The sequence below is a fragment of the Ambystoma mexicanum genome, chromosome 3q (genome assembly GCF_040938575.1).
Source record: "Ambystoma mexicanum isolate Mex_15411 chromosome 3q, UKY_AmexF1_1, whole genome shotgun sequence".
Lineage (NCBI taxonomy): Eukaryota > Metazoa > Chordata > Amphibia > Caudata > Ambystomatidae > Ambystoma > Ambystoma mexicanum.
The window spans coordinates 481,514,359-481,538,961 of record NC_090926.1 but is presented as its reverse complement, the minus strand read 5'-3'; the positions used below and the strand labels follow the sequence as shown (position 1 = coordinate 481,538,961).

At 38.3% G+C, this 24,603-nt stretch overlaps 1 protein-coding gene across 3 annotated transcripts in view; it reads right to left on the bottom strand.

Moving 5' to 3' along the window:
* Positions 1 to 1,179: 1,179 nt before the first annotated feature.
* Positions 1,180 to 24,603, bottom strand: part of GABRA1 (gamma-aminobutyric acid type A receptor subunit alpha1) — an 834,827-nt gene continuing 811,403 nt past the window's right edge. For all 3 annotated transcript variants that reach the window (XM_069654274.1, XM_069654275.1, XM_069654276.1), the window contains exons 9-10: positions 20,903 to 21,105; positions 1,180 to 18,516 (exon numbers count right to left, since the gene is read on the bottom strand). In XM_069654274.1, the coding sequence (XP_069510375.1) occupies positions 18,211 to 18,516; positions 20,903 to 21,105 (509 nt within the window). In that variant the 3' untranslated portion in view covers positions 1,180 to 18,210. The remainder of the gene's footprint in view (positions 18,517 to 20,902; positions 21,106 to 24,603) is intronic.

Here is a 24,603-nt window from a genome sequence, read left to right as displayed (position 1 = left end):
CTCTATTTGCAGGCTTAGTGGGAATGCCTACATTAGCATTAGAAACAAGAAAAACAAGTGTTTATATTTCTAGAACAAGAAGTCCTACTGAAGTTGAAATTGTAAAAGCTTAGATTAAAACTAAAAAAAAATCCATGGACCAGCTGAGTCATCCTACATATCGGATGCTCGCTATGGCATTTGTAAGGTTGTTTTATGAATGACAGACTGATTTCCTTCACAGGACATTTATTTTTTGAGTCTCAAACGTTTTCCGCCAAATCACTAAAACCATTCAAAGGTTAAAGATACTTTAAACCGGTTCTGGTTTTCATCCAATTGGTTTACCCAGCACCATTTCCACCTTCACAGAATTTTCATTTCTGGTAGAAATGCAGCCATCACTTTGGATGCAATCTATTGTACACACCTAGAAAAAACAGGCAACATACACATAGATTTAAATTAATCCCGCCCTTCATGCACGTGAACAGTGGGCAGAATTATGCATTGTCTTTCAAAATGGTTTTAAAAGGATGCAGACACCAAGGACTGTTAAATCCCTTACCAATAGCAACCAAAATTGAGAAGGAGTTTTCTCTGCCACCAAAGGCATTGCTAAGGGGGCGGGGGCTGAGACAGGGATATAGCCCCAGGTCTTTTGTTTGTAGCTCTAGATAGAAGCTCAGGGGCTACAACCAAAAGGCTAGCTAGCCTCAAGTCCCGACATTAGCGTAGCCCAGGATATTTTCCAGATCTAGCAACAACCCTGTCTGCCACTGCTGTCTCCAGACGATTTCTGCTTTCCTTAAAATGGCTCCCATTGTATCACTGATGACTTGAGAAACATGTCGATCTTTATAGGAATCAAGGGAAGCATTCTGGAATCAGCAAGCAATGGTGATTATGCATATGCATAGTTCATAATGTAACCATTTATTTATGCTGCATTTTGAGTAAACCTCCACACATCTCTTTATTTTTGGACGGAGTCATTGAGCAGGCGATGTAACAGTTTTCCTTCTGATTTCTAGTTTGAGGCATGTGACTGGCCACTGAAGAATGTGATCAATAGATCTTTTCTGGTTGTACTTCTCTTGTCGATGTTCACGTCCTTACAGTTTAACCAAGCGACACTGTCGGACAACGGAAATGACAAGTGTTTGTGAGTGCTGATAAATGAAATGAATCACGAGGGTATTGAACACTTTTCAGCTTTATTCTTTAATCGAAGTACAATCTGACATAAAATAGAGAGCTTTTGCTAAACTCTGTAAAGCAATACATGCGTCTACCAAAAAACAACCTCAATTTGTTTTAGGTTTATTGCCACATCACTGCACTGAGGTGCGAGAAACATTCAGTGTCATTTTTAAGATTACCCCGGGGTGGGAAGGAGCCGCCCCTCCTTAGGAGTCTAACTATATTTTCAAGGAAGACTTACTAGTATTACATGGTTTAGCAAAACGCTGTATAAAAGCTACAGAGTATACCCTTTCCTTTGATAAACTGTGCAATCCATTTTATACATTTTCATATTATTCACATGTACTAATAAACTAATAGATGATATGATGCAGTCGTTGCATAGCAAAAAGCAGACTATTTTAAAGTATTCACATCTAATGTGCAAAATGCAGACCCCAAAACCAGCAGATGAATCATACCCAGGAAGACAGAATGCCCAAAAAATGAACATACTACGTCTAAGCCAAATTAACCAGATAAACAAGTACACGAGAGTTAAAGAGCCATATGTTATTTTATTATTTTTCTATACACATATCTATACATGATACTAGAAGGAGTAGCATCCCCTTGTAAAGGAGTTTTCAGACGTGCATTTCCGGGTCAAACGGAAGTGTTTCTTTTCACTGATATGCAAAAGAGCAACACAAGGCCTTCACAAATCCTTGCTTTTCGTAACACGTACACATATGCTTTATACAGATGCGGTAGGGACATAACAATTGTATATCTTTGGCCGTGCCAGGTTTTACAATGTGCATGCCCTCACCCCAATCCTGTATCAATACTGTATTTGATCCTTTGCACAGCTACACAAACACAGCTTGCTACACACAGAGTGTTGCACAACCTCGCACTCGTTTTTCTTCTGCCTGCAGCATCTAGCCACATCATGGTCCCAGGATCCTCTTGGATTCAAGCCTTTCAGGAAACCAAAGTCTAACCTTTAGAGTAGGTCCCTGTTGGATCCCATTGTCCGCAGTGTCCACTCATGACTAGCTAACAAGTAGGAGTTCCCTGCAGTGACTTTATACTTACCTTCCATTTGTATACGCTCCATGGGTGCATAACTGTATACCTCCCACACCGATGCCTTGTATCCCAAAGCGGAAACATTCTATTGCCAGGCAACGTCAGAGTGTGTGTGTGACAAACCTGGATTCCCTGCCTTAGCCAACATTGGCATCAATGATCCCGCTGCATTGCCAAAACTGTGGGGAGGTCACAACTGTCTGCACAAACCTTTGTGAACATGGTGGAAACAATGGAAATTGGTTCACAATGGGTGAGACTCACTCCATGGTCGCATTTCAATTCCAGACAATCACGGAAAGACAGTAAGAGGAGGGCAAAGAGAGGGATGAGGAAAGGAAGGGGCAGGAAAGTGTGACAGTGGTTCAAAGAAAGAATGTACCAGAAAGGAGGAAGGCCAAAGCCTTTATATGTGTGCATTGGAGCCATCGTCAACCTGAAACTAACTATAAAGGGGATGCCAAACCTGCCAAATTGGACATCTTGTTTTTAAAGCCCTTACATATTGTTCCTACAAATATATTGCTACAGTAAAAATGTTATGCGTTAAGTTTACTCAATAAACCTAGAATCCTGTACATTCATTTGTTTTTGAGATACCTATTTAATGCTACATATATTACATCACATATCATAACACTGTTATGTATCAGCAAAGATAACGAGTATTAATATACAGGCTTTTGTACACCTATATTTATATGTTAACCCTGCTCAGCCAACCAAAATGCAACCTGTCCTGCAGTGTATGTTAAGGACCTAAGCAGATGGAGCCTGTGAAATACACTATCTCCTTCGATTTGAGTTCAGCCGATTCTAATTTCCCACCGCCTCACAAATCATATGTAGTATCGTTTACCTTTTATACACTTAAAAGGAATCGTGGGAAAACACAACAAACGTCCCTTCTAGCCATATTGTAGAATTTAGAGCAAAAGGGATTCTAGATTTGTTTGAGATTGGATGAGTGCAAAGTGAGGGGACCTTCATCTCTTGAATAGTTCTAAAGGAGACGTGCAGTTCTGGAACTCTTGTACTTTTACTGGTGTGGCGGTAGACATTATTTCTGAGCACTGCAAATGTGTACATGGAGGGGTGTAAGCACCCATGTTTTTAAACGTTGATACATGTTTATTAATCTCCAGGAAGATCATATGCTTTACAAGCTATATCATGTATAGTATACGGTAGCTATTCATATTTTAGCACAACGTTACAATGTTTTACATCTCTAGGATCAATAACAATGCACACAACTGGTTCGTTATCACCAGTGAATGATTGTCGGTGTGAAATTAATTGGTCTTCTTGATCTGGTTTCTAATTGGGTAAGAGTCCATTTTACCACAACCACCATCGCAATTGGCATTTTGCACCCTCTAATTGGCAGTCACAGGATAGGAAATGGAAATAGAAGCTGGTTTTATAACAAACTGGAACCAGCCCATCACTTTCAAATACTTCCTTGTATTGCAGATGTATGTGCAGATGTATGTAGGTAGGGTAGAGTGGGGAGGGAGAGGCACTCTACGTATTTTGCAAACTTGACTGAACTTGAAATGCTGCTGCCAACAAACCAGCAACCACAATCATTGTCCATCCAACATAATTAAACTTAAGCAAGCGCAGCATGTGTCAGATATAAAGCTTGCCACAAAGAGACAAGGGGACATTTTGTATGTTGTGATTTAAAGCAATGAATGAAATGAAACACCACTGTTAGAGAAAGACTGAAGTGAAATATATTAGAATGTTATTCTGGATAGTACTCTAATCTTGTACACAGCAGTCATAAAATATATATTTGTTATGAATGCATGTGTCAAGAGGTTATACTAAAGTAAAGATTACTCTGTAAACAAGTGAGTTTCAATTATTCTATCTAGACGTATCTATTGATCTCTGTACAATAAATAACCTGTCACTTAATGTAAACTTCTTTGGTGGCCCACGTAAACCTTGGAGGAAAAGAATCGAAGAGAACAGAAGTCAATATACTTCGAGGTTTAACGAATACCAAGTATTTCTACTACAGGTGACACTGTTAACAATTGCCAATGATTGCAAAATGTCACTTTAACATGGGAAAGTCCCATTGAAAACGTGTTTGTAAATCAGGCCTAATATGTCATCTATGACCTGTCTGTGATATTTGTGATTTGTGTGCGTGCACTCTCACTAGGAAAGACAAAACCATATTTGAATTAAGCACATAATTTGTGCCCACATGCTAAAACAAGGGAATTCACACAGAAACATGCATTGGATTCAAACAACATTTTCAGCTTACTGTTGAGAACATAGCTTATTTCTGCAAGAAATCATTTTGCTTGTTTTGTGGTCATGCAAAATAATGTTTTTTTGGACTTGTCATCAAACCAACTAAGCGACTGCGCAGAATGTTTCTCATGCTGTACAACATGTACAACATTGTTCAGAATATTTTATTTTTATTTTATTTTGAAGGAGCTTCCTTTGACAGAGGCACTTTGAGATTAAGTGCTTTTAATGCCAAGTCAAAAGTATATCATAGAATTTTCAAAACGGAAACAGGAAGTAGGCAGGTAAGACCTATACATATGTGTTACAATGATTTCACTAGAATTAAATAATGTGTGTTTCATATAATACATGTATTTTTTGTGGGAAGGGTTTGATATCAAATGTAACATTGTATGAATTCTTCTGTTTGGATAAATAAAGGATGCATTTGCCCCTTGAGAACGCCTCATGGAATTGAGACATCAAAAGCCCAATTTGGAATTCCATTTTGCAGGACGTTAAGGCAACAGCTTCATAAATGATATCATTATAGCTAAATTATAGGTGACCACTGAGATTTATGATGTTACTAACAGTAGGTTTAGTCAGTGTTATACAGATATTATATCAATGTACTGCCTGGGCTAAAGTTATATGCCCACAAGTCAAGGGCCTTAACATTTTTAATTATTGTTTAATCACATTGTACAATTAAAACCCCATCCGAATCCAAACAAGCCTGCTTTGCTCCTATCGCGAGTGAAAATAAAGAAGCCATATTACAAACAAAAAGCACGACCTATAACCCAAGAATAGCCAATGTCAATTTTGCGTGAGCTGGAAAGTCTCCTTCCTCCACCCATCATAGCATGAAGGATGTTATCTGGTGCACAAACTTCCAAAATGCTCTCCTCGATAAAATCAACACTATCCAGAAAAAGATCCTACTGAAAATAAATCTTACTGAAAAAAACATCCTCAGCGGTAACATGCTATGTCCCCTCAACACCTCACACTTAGACACTGTGCTGGACCGACCTCAATTTCACTTCAAACCAGTCTTGGATGCCGCAGTGACCATGATCATGGAAGGCCTCAAAACCTACTGTTGCCAAGCGGATATGTGCCTTGCCTCTGTCATCAACGACTGCACAGAAGTCCTCTCTCCTTTCATCACTACTCTCATCAACGCCTCTTTCTCTGCCAGCTCAGTGCCATCTAGCCTGAAGGAAGCCTGGATTCTCCAACTTGTGAAAAAAAAACACCTTAGACCCTTCTTTCCCACCAACTACCACCCAATTACCACCGTCCCCTTCCTCCTAAAGATCTAGGATTGTGCAGCTTATCTACAGTTGCAGCTTTATCTTGAATCTAACAGTATCCTAAGATTGTGTCATTCTGATCTCCAACCTGGCAATAGCACGGAATCTGCGTGCTGGATCTGAAAATACTATTTAACGAGATCAAGGATGCAGGCCAGTTAGCACACTTTCTTCTGCTATACTTTCCACAGCCTTTGAACTTGTGAACCACCAACTTCTGAATCAACATTGCTTCAGCGGCTAACTTCTCACCTGAAGCTATCACCTGGATCACCTCCTTTTAGCCGACAGATCCATAAGAGTCTTCAAGACAATGTCTCGACACCCAATCACCAATCAGCTGCAGCATGCCTGAAGGCTCATGCATTTGCCCTTCCATTTACAACTTTTTCACTAAACCTTTATTTGACTACCTGGAAGACATGGGCATCTCCTACACCAACTACGCAGATGACACACAGATCCTCATCCTCTAACTGGAAACTATTCCACCAACTCTGACACGCTGCAAACAGTGTTCCGAACTTTTCAGGCCTGGATGGCCTCCCATCTCCTTTGCCTCAATGATGACACAACTGAAATTCTCCTGGTCGTCTCTCAAGCCCTACTCAACATGCTAGACCAGCCTACCTTCACCATTGATGGCATCACTATCCAGTCTCCAGCACCGTGAAGACGGTGGGCATTCACTTAGATGCCACCCTGTCTCTAACACGGCAGGTCAATGCTATTGCATATTCAGCCACACACACCCATATGCTTATTGGATCTAGAAGTGACTACTGCAATGCTATTTGCCGTCATCTCCACATGCAACATCAACAAATTCCAGATCATTCAGAACAACTTCGGCCGCTCTAAACAACCCAAGGAGAGAGCACACATCGGCTGCCAGAAGCAGCCACAAATGCCTATCTAACTCTGCCCCCACTTACCTCTCTAATATATGTAAAAAGCACAATCCTCAAGACCCACCCGCTCTTCTCACACTCACCATATTATCACACCAAGATTCAGACTAACGAGAGCCAGTGAATCGAGCTTCCCTGTCATCACCACAGAGAACTGGAACTCACCCTTAGCAATAAGATTGGAACAATCTTAATGGACATTTTGCAAACACCACAAGGCACTGCTCTTCTCCCAGTGCCCCTCCCTGGGTTGAACTATTCACCTGAAACTAAGGACCTAACTTCTGTTGCATAATATTGCAACCAGCGCCTTGATACCCGTGTGTTTAGAGCACTCTATAAATGTAAACATTCAATAAATATTCCATGATCCTAAGATATCATCTTCATACTATCATTAGTTTTGATCATATGAGGTGGGTTCCGATGAAGATACGAAGCCTGAATAAGCAACTTCCACCACCTTCTTCATACAAACACTTGCAATCTAATGAAAATGCAAATCATGCCATCTCACAGAGATATGTGTTTAAAATAGCATTAGTACCTGGAGGGGGTTATGTGTACAAAACAAATGCACTGATTGGTGTGTTTGTGTGCCTTAACTCACGGCAAGTCTGCACGTCCTTTGCAGCGGTCTTCAGTGTTTTTTTTCTTTTTTCTTTCAGGCCACCATTGAAAGGGAGAAGACACTACAGATAATCCCTTCTACCTGTTCCATGGCGGGCATTTTGTTTGTTTACTTTTTTCCATTTACTTGAATGGCAACCATGAAAATGGAGAAGGGAATATGTGCAGTTCCTTCTTTCCTTCCATGGTGGCCATTTTATTTGTTTATTATGGTCACCAGGGAAAGAGAAAATGGACAGTGTTTCCCTTTCCAAGGCAGGCATTTTTTTTTTAACTTTTTTTTTTCAGCTGTGAAAGGCAATGCATGTAGCGGCTGAAAGATAACACCATTAGTACACCAATCTAGCGCACCGGGGCACTAATGGCAATAAACACCTCACCTGCAGGCCATTACTGCATAAGGTAATGCCCCCGGCCGCAGGCATGGGGCTTATTGCCTAAATATTCACCTTTTGAACTTTCATAAAATGCATGATGGACACGTGTGAGATTCTTGTGTAAGATTCCCATAGCATAAAAGGAGGGGTGGAATGACATTATTTTTTTTTTACTCGTTCAGCTGTATCATTTATACATGTATTTGTCATCCTCTTACAAAGTGTGAGCAAGTTGTAGATGATCAGTGTGGGGTCCGTTATGTTAACATTGATTCACCTTCTCAAATTTCATGACATCAGTGACTTACGCATGACATGGTTGTGAAATTCATATTGCTAAAAAGAGGGTCATGAAAAACCCTTAAGTTCATTTTGCAATTGTATATTTTCTAAATGTATTCTGATAAATGTGTATAAGAGATGGAGAATGCCTCACTAATAAGGTTTTTTTTTTTTTTTTTTAAGCTCAGCTGGTTTAGTATGGTCCGTACATGAAATTATGTGAGACACATATACTAGAATATGCAAACAAGGTATTGATGGGTTCAAAAAGAAGAGAATGGAGAAAGAAGGAGGAAGGGAAGGGGAAAGGATGAAGGAGGTAAGAGGGAATAAGAAGAAGAAGAAGCAGAAGAAGAAAAAGAAGACTGTTACTTTTGCCTTGTTTTTCTTTTTTTACACTGAATTCACAGGTATATAAAAAATACATTTTCAATGGGACTTTCCCATTGAAAGGCATGCACTTTTGTTAACCAGGCTCTCGGTTATTTGAACTCGTTTTGGAATAGGGAAACGTAATAACAGTTTATCAGTTTGATCTCTACCTGTTGTCAGAGGATTAGTTTGCCACAATGGTTATTGCAATGCATTAGCAATGTATCAACTATGTGATTAATGTAAGCAGCAATCAGGAAATCAAACATAAAACAGGGGGAATCCACACATTTACAAAATTATGAACAGTGCTATTAACAGACTATGCCAACCAAATTGTGAATTTAATTCAATTATGTTGCAAGGTAATCCTTTTGCCCAGGGACGTCATTTCACCAAAATGCCTGGGGTAACGGAAGTGACATCACACGACCCTTGACCCCCTGATGACATCAGAGGAAGTGATGTCATTTGACCCCACCCAAAGTGATATCACGGGAAGCAATGGAACACGACCTTTCATCCGTTGACAAAACAGGAAGTGGCATCACATAGCATAGTACACTATGAAAAATATGGTTACGATATCACTATAATGTGATGTACATTTCATACAAGAATGGATTGTCATATGTATCGTTAAGATCAGTCTGTATAGGCCCATATTACCAAATTACTGTGAATGCAAGCAGACGTCCATGACCAAATGATAATGATGTTTTACTTTATTAATTATTAATAATTATTATTATTATTATTATTACTATATAGCACATGCGCTTAAGGGCTTTTAATAGAACAAATATACACCCAATATCACCAAACCTGTGTTGGTACTCATTTATCGACCTCAGAAGGATGAAAGGCTGAGTTGAGATGTTTAAGAACAGACTAAATCAGTGACTAATCCCCTGAAGTGTGCCTGAAATAAACCTTTAATGAGTCTAGCAATTATTGTATATAATTCCAGAAAGAAACATTATTTGGTATTCCTATTCTTTCTTATTTATGGTCAGTGCCGAAAGTGTTAGACTTGTGGCACGCCAGTTTTTATTTTTCTTCTTTATTTTTAAGGGGCCTGAACAAGAAAGCCAGCCACTCCAAAAGTAAATAGCCACATGGTGCTGGCCACGGCCCAGGAGCATGCATTACAAAAAAATGTTTGCAACCCCTAAATGACGTCCCTGGTTTTGCCCTGAACGAATTTGAATGTTTAGACGAAGATGTTAGCCTTTTGACAAGCTCATGCTTCAATCTTTTTGTGCACATATTGATTTTTTTACTTGATGTTTGTATTACAAATATTAATTGAGCAAACATAGTTGATCTAAAAGAAAGTGATGATTCACAAACCAAACCTGCCATAACGGGGCTGCTTGATTTTTAGAAGAAAAATAAGCATTTCTGATAACATGGGATTTTTGTTTTAGTTTACCAGGGTGCAATTCAAAGTGCAATGGGTGCATTCATATGATTGCACATTTTATACATAGAGCAAAAATTGAACATGCTGCTAGCCAACTAAATAACGTCTTTAGTGTGGACAAGTCTGAAGGTTAACTTGTCAGAGACCGACAGATGGCTACAGAAGCTGCAAGTATTAATTTGCAAAAAGTGTCACAAACTATATTTTTTTTTGCGTTTTCACCACAGCTGCATGAGCATGACCAGGCAGACCAAATATGTAAAATCTGAATAATTGTCTAGGTGAAAAAACCTATATTGGTCTGTGGCAGGTACTAGTTGCATCTCTTACAGTCCACCCTCTTTTTAAAGAACTTCCTTTCATAAAAACTAAACATGTGATAATGAATAGGAATAAGAAAGTCAAATCACAAAGGTCATAGCTGCAGTTTGTGAGGTTCAAAGAGGAACTTGTATTGCGTACATTTGGCACTAATTAACTGAGAATCAATGTTCATTGTTGCACAAAATGTAGTTCCTGCACCCACATTTGCAAGTTTCAGTCCATTAGCAACTAGAACCGCAATAACGTCTATGAAATTATGCCTTTTAATTGAAGGGTCAATCATTGTAGTTAAGTATAACATTTATAATATTGGAAATGTGCCCCTTCATTCACATACGTTCCCACTAAGCAACTTTAGGTCCCTTAATTTTCACCTGCAACAATCAGGTATTTTCTTTTCTTTTTTCTTTTCTTTTCATTTTTTACGTTTACCCAAACATATCTCACGGTGGATGCATTGTATTAGTGATACTCCAGCTACACATTTTTTGGAGGTTTTGGTGCAAGATAGAATACACAAAAACAGAAGTAGAATGTTTCTGGCTTGAACATAAGGAGTGTTAAGGCCTGGTAGGAATGGAAATTCTAGTTTTCGTAAAAGTCAAGCCACACTAATTTCAGGTGGTTTGATTCCCACAAACCTTTCAAACATTGCCCGGGATTGGTCAAGAAAGCTGCAGGTTCAACAGAGATTAATATATATCAGGTCCCTGAGAGGGAGGGAAGGCTACTGCCATCTCCCAAAGGGTCAGAAAACAGGCCCCACTGCCCCAATGGTACTTGGCAGACCCCTGCCTGGCATTGTGGCACGATGCAATGTTTTCTGTTTCCAGCACTCACGAGCTGAACATTGAAAATAAATAAATCATATTTAATTCCCTCGGTGCTGTGGAGGGGGAGGAGCTCATAGGGAGCAGTGGGAGCCATTGAGAATCACAGGGTGCTATAAGCAGGTCTATGGGTAGTTCACAACCCCAAAAGTGTCCCTCAAACATGAACTGGAAATAGCATTTTTTGCTTTGTGTCTTATGCCACTTTATGGGACACTTTTTAGAGGGGAGTGGTTCAGGCAAGGTTTGACCCTGCGATGTTAAGAATGGGAAAGCATCTGCCAAGGTCTTAGTGATAAGGTGCTTGGGAGTAAGGCTTTTAGAAAATTGCAGTACGTTGATCTATGTTAACTGCACCAATTAAAAAAGAATGCAAATTGTTTGGATCAGGAAAAGCTCAAACCCTCTGATTTACCAAGTTGAATATCAGTCACTTATCATCACTGTCCTCTTAACAGCTGTCCTTCTTTAATTTTCCTTATTAACACAATACCTCTTTCGGAACCTAAACACACACTCTAGAATGGTAGTTAATTAACATTGCATATTTGTAATTAAGCCTGCCTTCTAATTGGTCTGAACGGTTTATATTTCTGCTAACAAATGACGATTTGTCATGCCTTATTCTGTAACATAGTTTGCCAAAGTTGTTCTGATCTCCATAATTTCAATTTCACTTACTGAATTCAGTTTATTGGTCTCCCACTATTTTAATTTTCTCATTACCAACAGTGTTTGCTCTGGTTACATCTTGCATATCTCAGATCCTTTTTGGATAAAATGTACCATTATGACAAGAAGAGATGCATTCTGGTGCAGATTTCAAAAATGTAATATCGTTTGCTTCTGAAGAAATTCGGTAAACATGATGGGAGTGGCACTATGATAATCCATGTTAGGTGTAAACGCATATACTAAAAGGTCTGGAAAATGGTGTCTACTCCCATAAGAGCATTAGAATATTTCTAAGATAATATGAAAGCAATTAGATTGAATGCATGGAAATGTCTCGTAATTTAGAGTATTTATTTATGTTGGAAGTTAATATAGAGGTGCCCCTACGAATTGGACTGCCTGTGAGTGAGGCTGACCAATACTGGCTGATATTACAATGTGTACAGAGACATCTCTGCAAATACAACAGAGGTATGAATGGCCGGACGGTACATGCACTGTGAGCCAGTGAATGTGATAACCATATTCTAGTGCCATTCAATGGTACGAAATTGACAAAGAGACATATGGATTATTTCTGTGTATTTTGATTATTCCTAAAATCTTTTCCTTTGTTTTTGGTTTTTGAAGTAGCATTTGTCAGCAGTTGGTGAAAAGTTACATTAGAATGTGGCTGCTTAGGATTTAATAGTCATGGTTGAGTATTCTTGGGACCCCTGCACTTTTTTGCTGTGGACAATGTAGTACAACCACAAGGATACCGGACTGCAATGTACTATAAGTGAATTCCTCGATCTGGAGAATTAGTGAATAGGTGAAATGTTCTTCACCCATATAATTTAAGGAAGCTTCCTTCCAACCACTTTTGAATTCATTTAATACCATCTTCTGGGTGAAGTTACTGACAAAAGGAATGAAAAGGAAGGATCATCTAGAAGTGACAATGTTCTCATTAGCCCGAAGGAAGGGTATTCATGTTTTGCAATTCCTGCCCAGATGGGCAAAACTGTTGACTAGAGTCCCTGAACTACAACATTATCATGACTATTATGCATTAGGTCTCCTCCCTTAGTTATCCATCTACAGTAATTCCTTGCTCTACTTTATCTTGTTATCGCGTTTTCCTCACCAATTGAGTTCTACTTTGAAAGTAATTAATTGTGAAAATTAAAAGGAATGTAAGCTTTGAGCATGTTATGTGTGTTCTCCATTTCTTCCATCTAATAGGTAAACTATGCAGTTAGATGCACCACTTGTTTACTTTGCAGTTAGACACAATATGGTGACAAAGGTTGGGGTAATCTTTACTGGAATGAAATATTCAATGTATAACTTATGAATCATTAATATACTAAAGGCCAACACGAATATGTCAACATTTTTATTTAATAAGTAGACTTTGATAATGTTTCTGATTACAAATACATTCCATTTTAATATCAGGAAAAGAAAAGAAATACTGAGCATGTATCCCCTAACAAAAGGTACTTTTTGAAATGTGTAAGAGGGCCAATGTGGCTGTTAGTTGCTCAGGTATATTGAACCATCACTTACAAATAATGTTTAACCAGCGTCACTAGTTGTGCTCCTCATCTGAGACAGCTGTAAAAAAAACTCAACCAGTAATTATTTGTTTACTCTAATTATTGGAGTGATTTTTAAGATGGTGATCTATACAGAAAAGGGCACCTTGATCGTTATGTTTATGAAATTCTAAATTCTGAAAGTCTATTTAAATTCAGGAGGTGTGTTGGTGATAGCATAAGTAATGTATATTAATTCAAACTTTTGGGCTGAGGGATATTAATTTCATTAGACATTGTTTCTCCTCATTTTCACATGCTGCAGTAATTTCTCATGTTGGAAAAATACAGAGATCCCATGAACGCATGCAGCAATCCTTCCAGAGGATCACAAAATGCATGTGTTGAAGATCTGTTATGCATATCTGAAGATTGTATACAGAAGAGACTCCTCCGGGAAATGAAGACCATCAGGTGTGATAGCAGTGAGACTATTGTCCAGGGACTCTAATCCAGCAAGAGAATGAGCCTGAAGGTAGTCAGGGTCTGAGGTTCATGGTGAGAATTATGGGAACAATACATCCAAATGCAATATCATGTTCTATGCTATACTTGAAAGAGAATGAGTATTCATTTCATGCAGAGTATATGCGTAGTAGAGGAACTGAGTTTGGAGAGTAAATAGTTTGGACCCATAGAAAAATTTCCTGTAAAACATTTTCATTAAAGTTTAGTGAGTTCTGGAGAAGTGACAGCTGGATTTTGTATGTCATTGAGCAATTTTAAGTGTTTGGGAATTATTAGTACTTGTTCTGATATGATGCAATTAAAATACATTCACAAAACCTAGATACATAGATGGACTTGTTTTGCTTGATATGTAACAAGCAGCAACACAAAACAAGCTTTTCGCAAATATACTCCCATTTTTCACAATTGAAAAATTGAGCACATTTAGAATGTTGGCGTTGTTAATCAAGAAACAGAAAATAGGTGCAACACATGCAGTCAATATTTGGTCATGGTAAGGCAAAATACAGAATAAAAATTCTTGATCTCCATAAAACAGGACTCAAAAGAGAGATCACAATGTATAACTCGCTATGCTGTAGTGAATATGTATAGACTTTTTAGGATATAAGGAGATATTCATGAACAAATCACTATGGACTACTTCACCATATATTACAGAATGTCAGTAAATACCAGCCGGATTAATTGGCACACAATGATCTGGGTTGCCATATCACTGGCACTTAATGTATTCACCTTGGAAGGATGACAGGAAGAGCCAGCCCACAGGGATTTGAAACAGCGAGTAAAAGTTGCACAAAAGTATCAGAAACAATCAAGTAACTTAATAAGCAATCATCTGAGCACAATGACTATTAATAACTATTCATTGTAGCTATTTTTCCTTCACAAATATTGGTGAATATATTTTATAATCATGCCCTTGTCTGTAATGCTCTACCAAGTGGCAACCCAACATATTACTGCAGAGATAAATAGTTCTTCTTTATTCAATGCCTGCATCCAGGATTACGGTTTTAAGAATCTTGATCCCAATCTTTCAAGTCCAACTTATCAAACATGGACAAGTAACCCTCTACTTTAAAATCCCTAGACAGATCTAATTCTTGGGTAGCATACATCTAAACTATAGCAACTGTTATCACTGCAATCACAAAGAGATACTATAACAGGGGACAACACTGGATGATTGGGATAGGAATGAAATGTCACTTGTAAGGAGTATCACTGAACATTGATACTTAATAAGAACCGCAGCTGGGCACATGGATATCCACCATAATGATCAACCATATTGATGGTATAAATGTCCTGCTGATTAAAAATGTCCATCCATCTAAGCGGACAGTTATTGTGTTATCCGGCTCTAGGGTTGCACTTGGATTACAAGGGTAATCCCACTCTGCCATGAGGCCAGGGAACACCTAAAATCTCTCATTTTGCTAGTCCAACTATTCCATCATAGCGATCCAGAGAAAAGTTCCCAGGTGTTTAGAGGGTGCATTTCGCCAGAGATTCTAGACCCTATATGGCAAAGTCCTGAATAGGACCAGCAAGTATCCTCCAGTAAAGCAACACACTTGTATATCAGCACAGTGCTGGTATAAAAGTGACCTGTTTTCAGTCTGTCACTGTTGTCTCCCTAATAACATTTCAGAATAGCAGTGGTAGGGCTCCATTAGTAGCATTTACACCAGTGGTTTCAAGCGGAAGCATCAACATGCAAGCTTTTTCCTACGTCCACTGTCATAAGATAATGAGAAGTATGGCTTGCCCAGTGGTCAGGCATACGGCCCAGAATTCATTGTGACTGATTAAGATATTAAAGGCCAAAATGAGTAGCTTCTGAAAATAGCACTACAACTTTGCAGTCAATATACAAAACTAAGGTGTCTCAATAAAAGTTCCTACGCAATGGTAATGACGAAACTGCTGGGGCTTCTAATCCATGATCTTAACAAGGATGCTTTAGTTTCAGTGGCAATGAAGGACTATTAATAAAATGTGTATGTACTGGTTAAGCAGGGAAGGTGATTAAGTGGGGTTTGCAAATGTTCTGCATGACTGTGTTCAGACAATAAATGTGTGCTGAATCTTCAGGACACATGGGAAGTGTTTTCTGCAATGAAAGGCAACCTCGTAACCCAGTGTTCTTTTTGCACCAGTAGCTTAAAGGTGAAAGACAAGATAGGTAATGTTATCTTACTAATTTGAAAATTATTCATGTCAAGGTCACTATGTTTATGGTGTACCTCACACCAGCAGAACTGTTGAACCAACAGGTTTTCCTCCATTGACATACATTCTCCTACTACTCTTCCCGACACGAGTAAACAAAAATATTTTTTCTAACTTTATTATTTTACTGAAACTCATAAAACTAAGATATTCGAGCATTCGGGTGACATGTTACGCATTTGTTTATCACAATTTCACCACTATTGCTGCTTTTCCAAAGGGATCATTGACCTCAGTGAAAGCTGCACTCTGGGTGTGCATTTTTCAACACCACAACACAGCATTCCACAGCACATTCTGTCACCTTTGAGTGCTTTTTGATTTGGAACATCTGACTTTCCATGAAATGTTGCCCTTCTGAAAGGACTTCCCTTAAAAATGTTTCTGTAGAGTTGCTCAAACAGGAAAACAAAATCTACACACCTTGGGGAAGTTGTTTGTGAATTGGGTTCAGGGAACAGTGTCAATGTAATCTTGCTCCAGAAATGCAGGTTCTCACAAGTGAAATATTGTTTTTTGATGACCCTCTTCTGTCCACTTGGATATACGCAAACAAAAGGGCATGCTTCTATATTCTACCCCACCGGTGTGCACTCACCCTGCTTTAGAAATTGAGTGTGTAATATATGGTACATGCTTATTTAATCCTTGACTGCCAATTATTGTGCCAGATCATGTCAGTTTTAGGGTTACATGTCAGTTTTAGGGTTGCTCTTTGGTTGTGGTTAAAGGAGACAAATGACTGTGATGCCATACTAATCTGTTGAAAGTCTTCAAACCAGTTGCCAAAGATGAACTACTATACCACATCTGAATCCGACATTTACCCCATAAAAGTGATTGGCTCTGTTTCTGGAAATAAAAAATAAAAAAACATAAACAAAATGAAAACATTTCATCCAAACATCTCAGTCCCTGCACACAAGATACATGTGTGTTTGCTTTTTCTCCTAAATCCACACGTTTATACTTTCACTAAACTCTATAATGTGAATCTAGAGAGACAAAATGCATGCACACAAGTCTTTCTATAAGTTTCAAAATAATTTAACAATTTTGCATGAAAATAAATGTTACAAAAATAATAATTTCAAGTTCAGAACTTCTGCCAAATATATGCTTGTGTATTCTCGTGGAAATGATTTGCTTTATTTCACCCCTAGGAATACAGGTACAGTGGGAATCGTAGGAACTTTGCAAAACCATCCCTTACCCATCATGTGCCTTTGCGAAACGCATCTGCAATTGGATTCAATGATATTGGCATGGTTTGGTGATTTAATGTAGCAGAATGTCTGCAAGAGATGAAAGTGCTAAGTGTTTTCTGCAAAAAATAAATGCATTATTTCTCATTTCGATATGAAAATTCAAGGGTCAGGTGCATTTTTGCAACGTTGTGTTAATTCAGATACCTTTTAGAGGAAAGTATAGGGTAATTCATATTTTCTGCAGAAAATGCAAATCCCATACACTTCCCCAGTCTTGCAGGGTGCTCCATTTTTTTTGGGATAGTACCTATTCTGCATTATGAGTGCACATATCCTTCATTGTGCTGAATTCTCGCACGACTACGTAATGCAATTTAGATGTTTCTTTTTTCTGCTCCTCAATTAGAAAATAGTTCTTCACACACTCTACCTGAAGCTCCAGGCTAGTTTGTAATCTACAATTTGTGTTACTCCTTCAACTATCTACACTGTTAAAAAAATAATGTAATGAGTAGCCTTTGTATTTGTCGGTTGTGGCACCCTCATTTAAGGGAATATGTCAGAAGGGAAGTGGGTGTATTGCACACAGTGCTTTCTGCAACTGAACGGAACAAGCACACACCCTTGCAAAGAAAACTCTGCTTTAAACATGATAAAGAGCAATGGTGATTCTTCGTTCCACGCCAGCTCTGTGGCGCATATATTTTGACTCACATTTTTTTTTATTTCTGGTGGGCATTTCGGTGGCTCGGTGGCTGCAAGTAAGCTTTCTAAGTACCATAGTTTCTATTGTACAAGCACTGTCATTTTCTGTCTAAGAATCAGGGTTCCCAGTTGGTCAGTGATTGATAACACTGTAGTGACTGCAATAGCAGACAAGGATTCTTTGCTGTTCCCCAAATTTTGTTTGGAACAGGAAACCATCAATTTCTTTAAGACAGATTCAATGCTGCAATGTGGGGATTATTCGGTCAGGAATTGAAAGCGATTCCTATCGCTAAAGACAGAACAGAAAGCAAATGTTGGAGTCCGGCACATTATTGAGCTGGGCGGAAGCCTTTGAGGGCTGGATCTCTATTCAAATATGTTGCCCAGTAGACCAGGTTGAATGTGCCAAAAAGTAACGGAAACGCTATCCTGGACAGTCGATCAATTTTGCTGACGCTGTTGAAGGTTTTCTTCGGCTCTGCTGGCTTTGGTTTGGGTTCTAGGGCCGGTTCAATGGCGGCACTTTTAGCAATGGTCGCCAACCCCTGGTCTCTGGCAATATTAGGTGTGTAGCTCTGAGTTGCTGCTGCATATGTGTTGTTTCTTTTCATAAGCGGGTCCTTCACTTTCTTTGGCTGGTACAACAAAACAAACAAAGAGTGTTATTATATTTCCATTATTGTTATAACAATATCTACATTTGAGACAACACTTATACAATTCTATATGTGAACAAAATAATGTAAACCACCAGACCAACCTAGGTTGTGACAATAGTGATGTTTAATGAACACATATTTATCATTACAGCTCTGTTACAAAAATAAAAATAAAAATGTGTGTTTACGAGGAGAATGCCACTTTAATTTGTGATCACCAATTTTAATACTGCTTTCTATAGTGTGACTAGGCTACGGGCCAGTGCTACTGGATTTGTGGGGCCCAACTGGTCTGTTCAAGGCTTTGATATCATGAAAATCAATGCATTTGCCAAGGTTAGGTTTGGGCAGGGTGGTGAATGTAATGAAAAGTTTTAAGGGAGCTCTGAAATCAGGCAAAGCCTGTGTACTTGCACCATTTACCTTCCTTCTCTACATCAATAACCTGACTGAACAAATCTGCAATGCGCTCAACAGAATGGCGGTAGGATGAGAGGGGTCTTGCATTACGCAGTTGATGTTGTGTTTATTTCGAAGACCCCAATGGGTCGTAAGAAGTAACTGGAAACACATGGGAAACTCTGTAAGGATTGATACCTTAGGCTTAATAGTGCAAAAAAGTTGCAATCAACTTTCACAAATCTAGAAACATGAAATGTGTTTTCAATTTAACAACCAAGTTATCGGTCAGGTTATTTTTTTATTATTATTTGGGAATCAGTATAAAATCAAAAGTAAGTAGGTAACCACATGCAGAATGCTGCAAAGTGTTTTTACACAAATATTAGGTGCACTATCATAAGTTGATGTCAGTTCTAAATCTAGAGCTAAGTCATTATTCTAGATATTTACAAGGTGCACGTGTGGCCCTATTTGTGTCCAAGCTCTATAGAGCCAGCTATTTGCAGTTCAGGATTCTGTAGAAATACGTTTTCTAAAACAATTGTTATTTTTACCCGAAATTCCCCTACTGTTCCCACTTATTTGGCGTTAGGTCTGCGACCCCTTTATTATGAAAGACAACTTGGCAAGTTTGGCTTTCGCTGCATAATTACTGCTGTAACCATGGTACCATTGGGCCATACATCTTGTTAGTGTCCCTGTAATTCAATATCTTTACTGGTCACTACTAGCTATATCTGCACTCCCCCTGCTTGATCTCAACCATTGTATAGCTTGTGTCCAGTAATTGCCTCTGCTCATCGGTTGATGTTCCCCTGTAACCATGGAACCATTTTTCAAAACATCTTGCTTTTTTCCCGTAACTCAAGTGTCTTTGCCTATCCTTACTGTTCCCTGTTTTCACCCCTTGCAATTAAGCTATCCTTACTGTATTAAGAGCCAGGAACAGGTTCACCTGTAACCAATGAACCAGCTGGCCAATGCCACCATGTCAATTCCTAGCGTAACTAAGTAAGCACTACTGTAACAGCGCCACAATGCCTAAGGGCCGCTTTGTGAACTTTATAAATATAAATAAATAAATAAATACATAAATAAATAAATAAGATGATTTCAATATTTAAAAAAAATATGTTTAAATATAATGCAAGTCATTAAGTTATTTTGGACTGTATTTTTTTCTTGAAAACTGTATGTAATTTAATATATGAATACATGTTTCTATGTGCAGTACAGCTTCTTTGCCATTTTATAGAGTATACATTCTTCATGGGAGTGAACTTCATTTGTATTCAGTAAAACAAATTAGAGAACATATAACTGATGCCCAATACATCGTATCTGAGGAATTAACTAGCATTCTGTGATAATTAGTCAGTGTCTATGTGCTTTGGTATTAAGGTCATTTTTCATAATCTGCTGAGATATCAAGAACTATCACAATATCAGCTGATTGAGGATTGAATAGTTAACTGAAGTATTTAAGCAAGTTGTCTCAGTGCAATATCAGGGGATTCTGGTGGTTTTCCAGGTGATGCCTCACTGTTTTTGAAAATATCTTGCATACTTATGGATATTAAAGGAATATTATTAAATAATGCCAGTAATTTCATATTACTACCAGGATTAAGTTTTTCTTTCTATTCTAAATGCATAACTTAACGCAACTCTCTGGTAAAAGGCCTTTCAAGAGCAGCTAGAGGTCCTCTTTAATGCATATAGGATGCAGGGAAGCAATATTTAATGTGGATAAGAAGTATACTGGTAAACAGTGGTTGATTGGAATGAGTAGTCTTCAACAAGGCACTTTATTAACATAACATTTACTAGAGGACTTTGAGGGGTTGAGGTGGGTTAGAGGAGTATTGTAATAATGAGAGTAAACAAACATAACATGAATATGATATCCCCATCCTAAAGGGTAATTTCATTATTTGAGATTGTAGGAGTTTTTATTTACCTTCTCTGGAACAACACTTTTGCCATCCCAGGCATAGCCTCTCTTTGTGAAGTAGTTCACTGTGGCAAATTCAATCAGTGCCGAAAACACAAAGGCATAACACACTGCTATGAACCAGTCCATAGCGGTGGCATAGGCTACTTTTGGGAGTGAATTCCTAGCGCTGATGCTCAATGTGGTCATTGTAAGGACGGTTGTCACACCTGCAAGTAGAAAACAAAGCAAACAGACTAGCATTGTGGAGCTACATAGGTTTTAATACAAAATGTAATCTGCATCAGCAGTCATTTTTTTTTTATATTCCCAGTGAGGGAATCATGCACCACCTACACAAATGACAAAATTGAAAATAAATGGCATATTAAATACTGTATGGCATAGAATATTTACAAAGCAAATGTTCTAAGGTAAATACTGTTACACACACACATACCTATTCATTGGAAGCAACTTTGTTAAAGAGACATTATGATTAAGGTGATCTAATAAAAACCTACGAAATTCAGTGAAAAACATTATTAAAGGGATTTTATGGTTGCAAGTAAAACCAAAAATATTATTCAAAAAAAGTAAACATTTATTATTTTACTATCCAAAATTACCAAATCAAAAATATTGTACTTCTATGGCGCAGCCATGTCCTATATTTATGTTCCATTAGGTTCCCCTATTAATAACAACACTCCAATATAATATTTGTTTAGATGAATACATTTTTTAATACATTAAGTAGTTTATGATAGCTCTCACGATCAACCCTGACATATTGTAAGCAATATTATAAAAACAACCCCTTGTTGGGGCAGTTTATCAAAAATGAATTTCTTATATGATGTCATCAGTGATTGCAACCATGACATTTGAAATGTCTTCTTTGATGTCCTGGGTGTTAGATTTAGCAGTGTGTGTTGGTGGCGTGAGTTGTGTTTGCTTAGCTTACCATAAATGACACATTTCTGGGGGTTTCCGGGTTTACTTGTAACCATAGCATCCCTTTAACACAGTTTTTTCACTGAATTTCATAGGTTTTTATTAGTGCAACTTAACCATAACTTCCCTTTAACACAGTTTTTTCACTGAATTTCATAGGTTTTTATTAGTGCAACTTAACCATAACTTCCCTTTAACAAAGTTTTTTTCACTGAATTTCATACTTTTTTATTAGTGCAACTTAAGCATAATGTCCCTTTAACAAAGTTACTAAACTTCATAGGTATTTAACAGTGCACCCTTAATTTGCTCCAGGTTCCTTATATTATACTCACCCCGAATGTAGTTCCTGTTGAGTCCATGGACAGTGCAATAGTCCGCGGACAGAATGTAGCATTCACAAAGCCCAGAAGCACTGGGGAGTACAGAAAATGTTCTACCCACCACCCAACAAACACATATACATAAAACATTACTTATATTTACTGCACCAACATATACCTTTTTGTACGATTCACCATTTCAAAATGTACACATTATTTTTAAATTTATCACACAATATGATGGAATGCACCAAGCATAAACCATAACTGTACACCTCATATTATCACTGCAATACAACTCTTCATACAGACTCACATTCCAAAACAATCTCTCACCAAATAGTACGTACATTATATTTATTTTCTATTATTATGTTCATTATGTAAACATTTCTTATACGCAAATATCACTATGTTTTTAGTTGAACAGAAATGGCAAACACACTTGAGCAGTTGGAAGAAAACTTTCCAAAAGAAGAAATGAGTGATGATGAGATCTCCAATGGTAAAAAATACATCTTTCATTATAAACAAACAATGAAACTTATACAGACCTCAGTGAAATAATAATGTATTTTCTTATAGTACATACTTTACATGAAGAAACAACATGTTTAATTATGGAGAATCCCTAGAATCTCAAAGCCAATCTCTATCCCCAACTGTACATAATAAAATCATGATCTTGTTTACAAAATTGGATGACCTAAGTGATGACTTTAAGGATTTTTTAAATTATGTTAAAAATCATGTTATTAGAAATGATGATTATCACTGCACATCTTGCACCTGTGCCGTTGTCCCCATCAATCAACTACCATCAAATTTCCAAAAATGTAAATTAAAGACACTGGGATGAAACTTCAGTCCCTCCCTCTCCTGATGATCATTTTATAGAAGTTCCAAATTATGCCATTTATGTTTCACGTTCCGATACCCCATTCCTTTCATAAATAAATTCATTGTTTATACTATAAATATCTTGTACATTATTCTGTCTTCATTTTTTCTTAAACCCCAATTAACAGTCCACAAACTGGGGTGTCCAGTTTACGCAATAGGAGTTCCTCAAATAGGCTTTCCTCAAACAGCATGGCGAGTCTGGACATGTCCATTCTTGCATGACACACTTTTAATTAGTCTGCGGACACCGCACCCGTTTGTGTACACCCATGCACATGTACCCTTGAATTTCCAGGCAGATGCCATCATGTGACTGCTGCTGTGCAGCATGACGGCCTGCCCGTGAATGGTGACTGTGCTTCGAGGACAATTTAAAGCTTCAAGTTGAAAGTTTACCCTTCCTTTGCTCCTAGACCCAAGTTGATCTGGCAACTTTTAACAACTTTCCAAGGCCTATTTTTAACTCAGTAGTCCACAGACAGCCGCACCATCTGTGGACGGGTCCTCTGAAGGGACACACAAGTCATGCTCCATCTGGCTATCCAGGAGAGAGCACCAGGAGAAGACCAGGAGAAGACCTGTTTTGCAGAAATTTGACAACTCAATTGAATGGCATCTTTCATGGCTATCCTTCCTCCCCAGGGTCCACCACAAACACAACAACCCAGAGGAACTGTGAGTCCTGGGTGTGGTGGTTTTTTACCACCATTGGGCGTGTACCAAAGGCACAGGCAGCTAAATGTGGGGACATACGCAGTCACAGAAAATCTGGGCTGTACTCCTACAAGACCACTGCCATGCCATGCACCGCCACAACAGATCCAGCCACTTGGGTGGTCCGAGAAAGGCTGTTCCTTTCTCAGGGAGAAACAGGTTGACAACCTCTAGCAATCTTCCTCAACCGCTCCTGCCACCACACAAAATACTCCTCTGGGGCAGAGGATCCCGACGGCAGCCTCACAGGCCATTCGGAACAGTGTTGACATGCACCTTTCAAAGTTTACAGTACTATGTTCAAATCTGCAGGCGGAGATATTTTGAAGTGCTCTTGAGGCCACAAACAAGGAGCATGAGACACACTGCCACCTAACTTAAATTTAAGGCCCCCCCCCAATATTTTACTTTGTCCACCTGCCCCTCTGTTTCTGTGGTTGTTGCCCCTTCCATCCCCCACCGTACCTTGACTCACCTGAAAAAAAACATAAAAAAAGGCACAAAAGAAATACAAAAACACAAAATACAAAAACAAAATGGTGCCTTTAGTTAAAAAATAGAACTGAAAAAAAATAATCACAGGCCCCTTTGCAGCCTATATAGTCCACGTACAGCACGGCAGTCAGTGGATATCAGGAACATTCCAGTTGTGGGGTGGGGGATAACAATCATTGAAATTATTTTTCATTAAAAAAGGTGTCTCTTAATAGATTTATGTTCTCTTTTTTCTTTTATATATTTTTTGGATTATTTCGTGTTATGTACCAAACTAACAAATACTCTACATAACTTCATTATTTCTTTTAACTTTCACAAATAGTGCTTCTATTT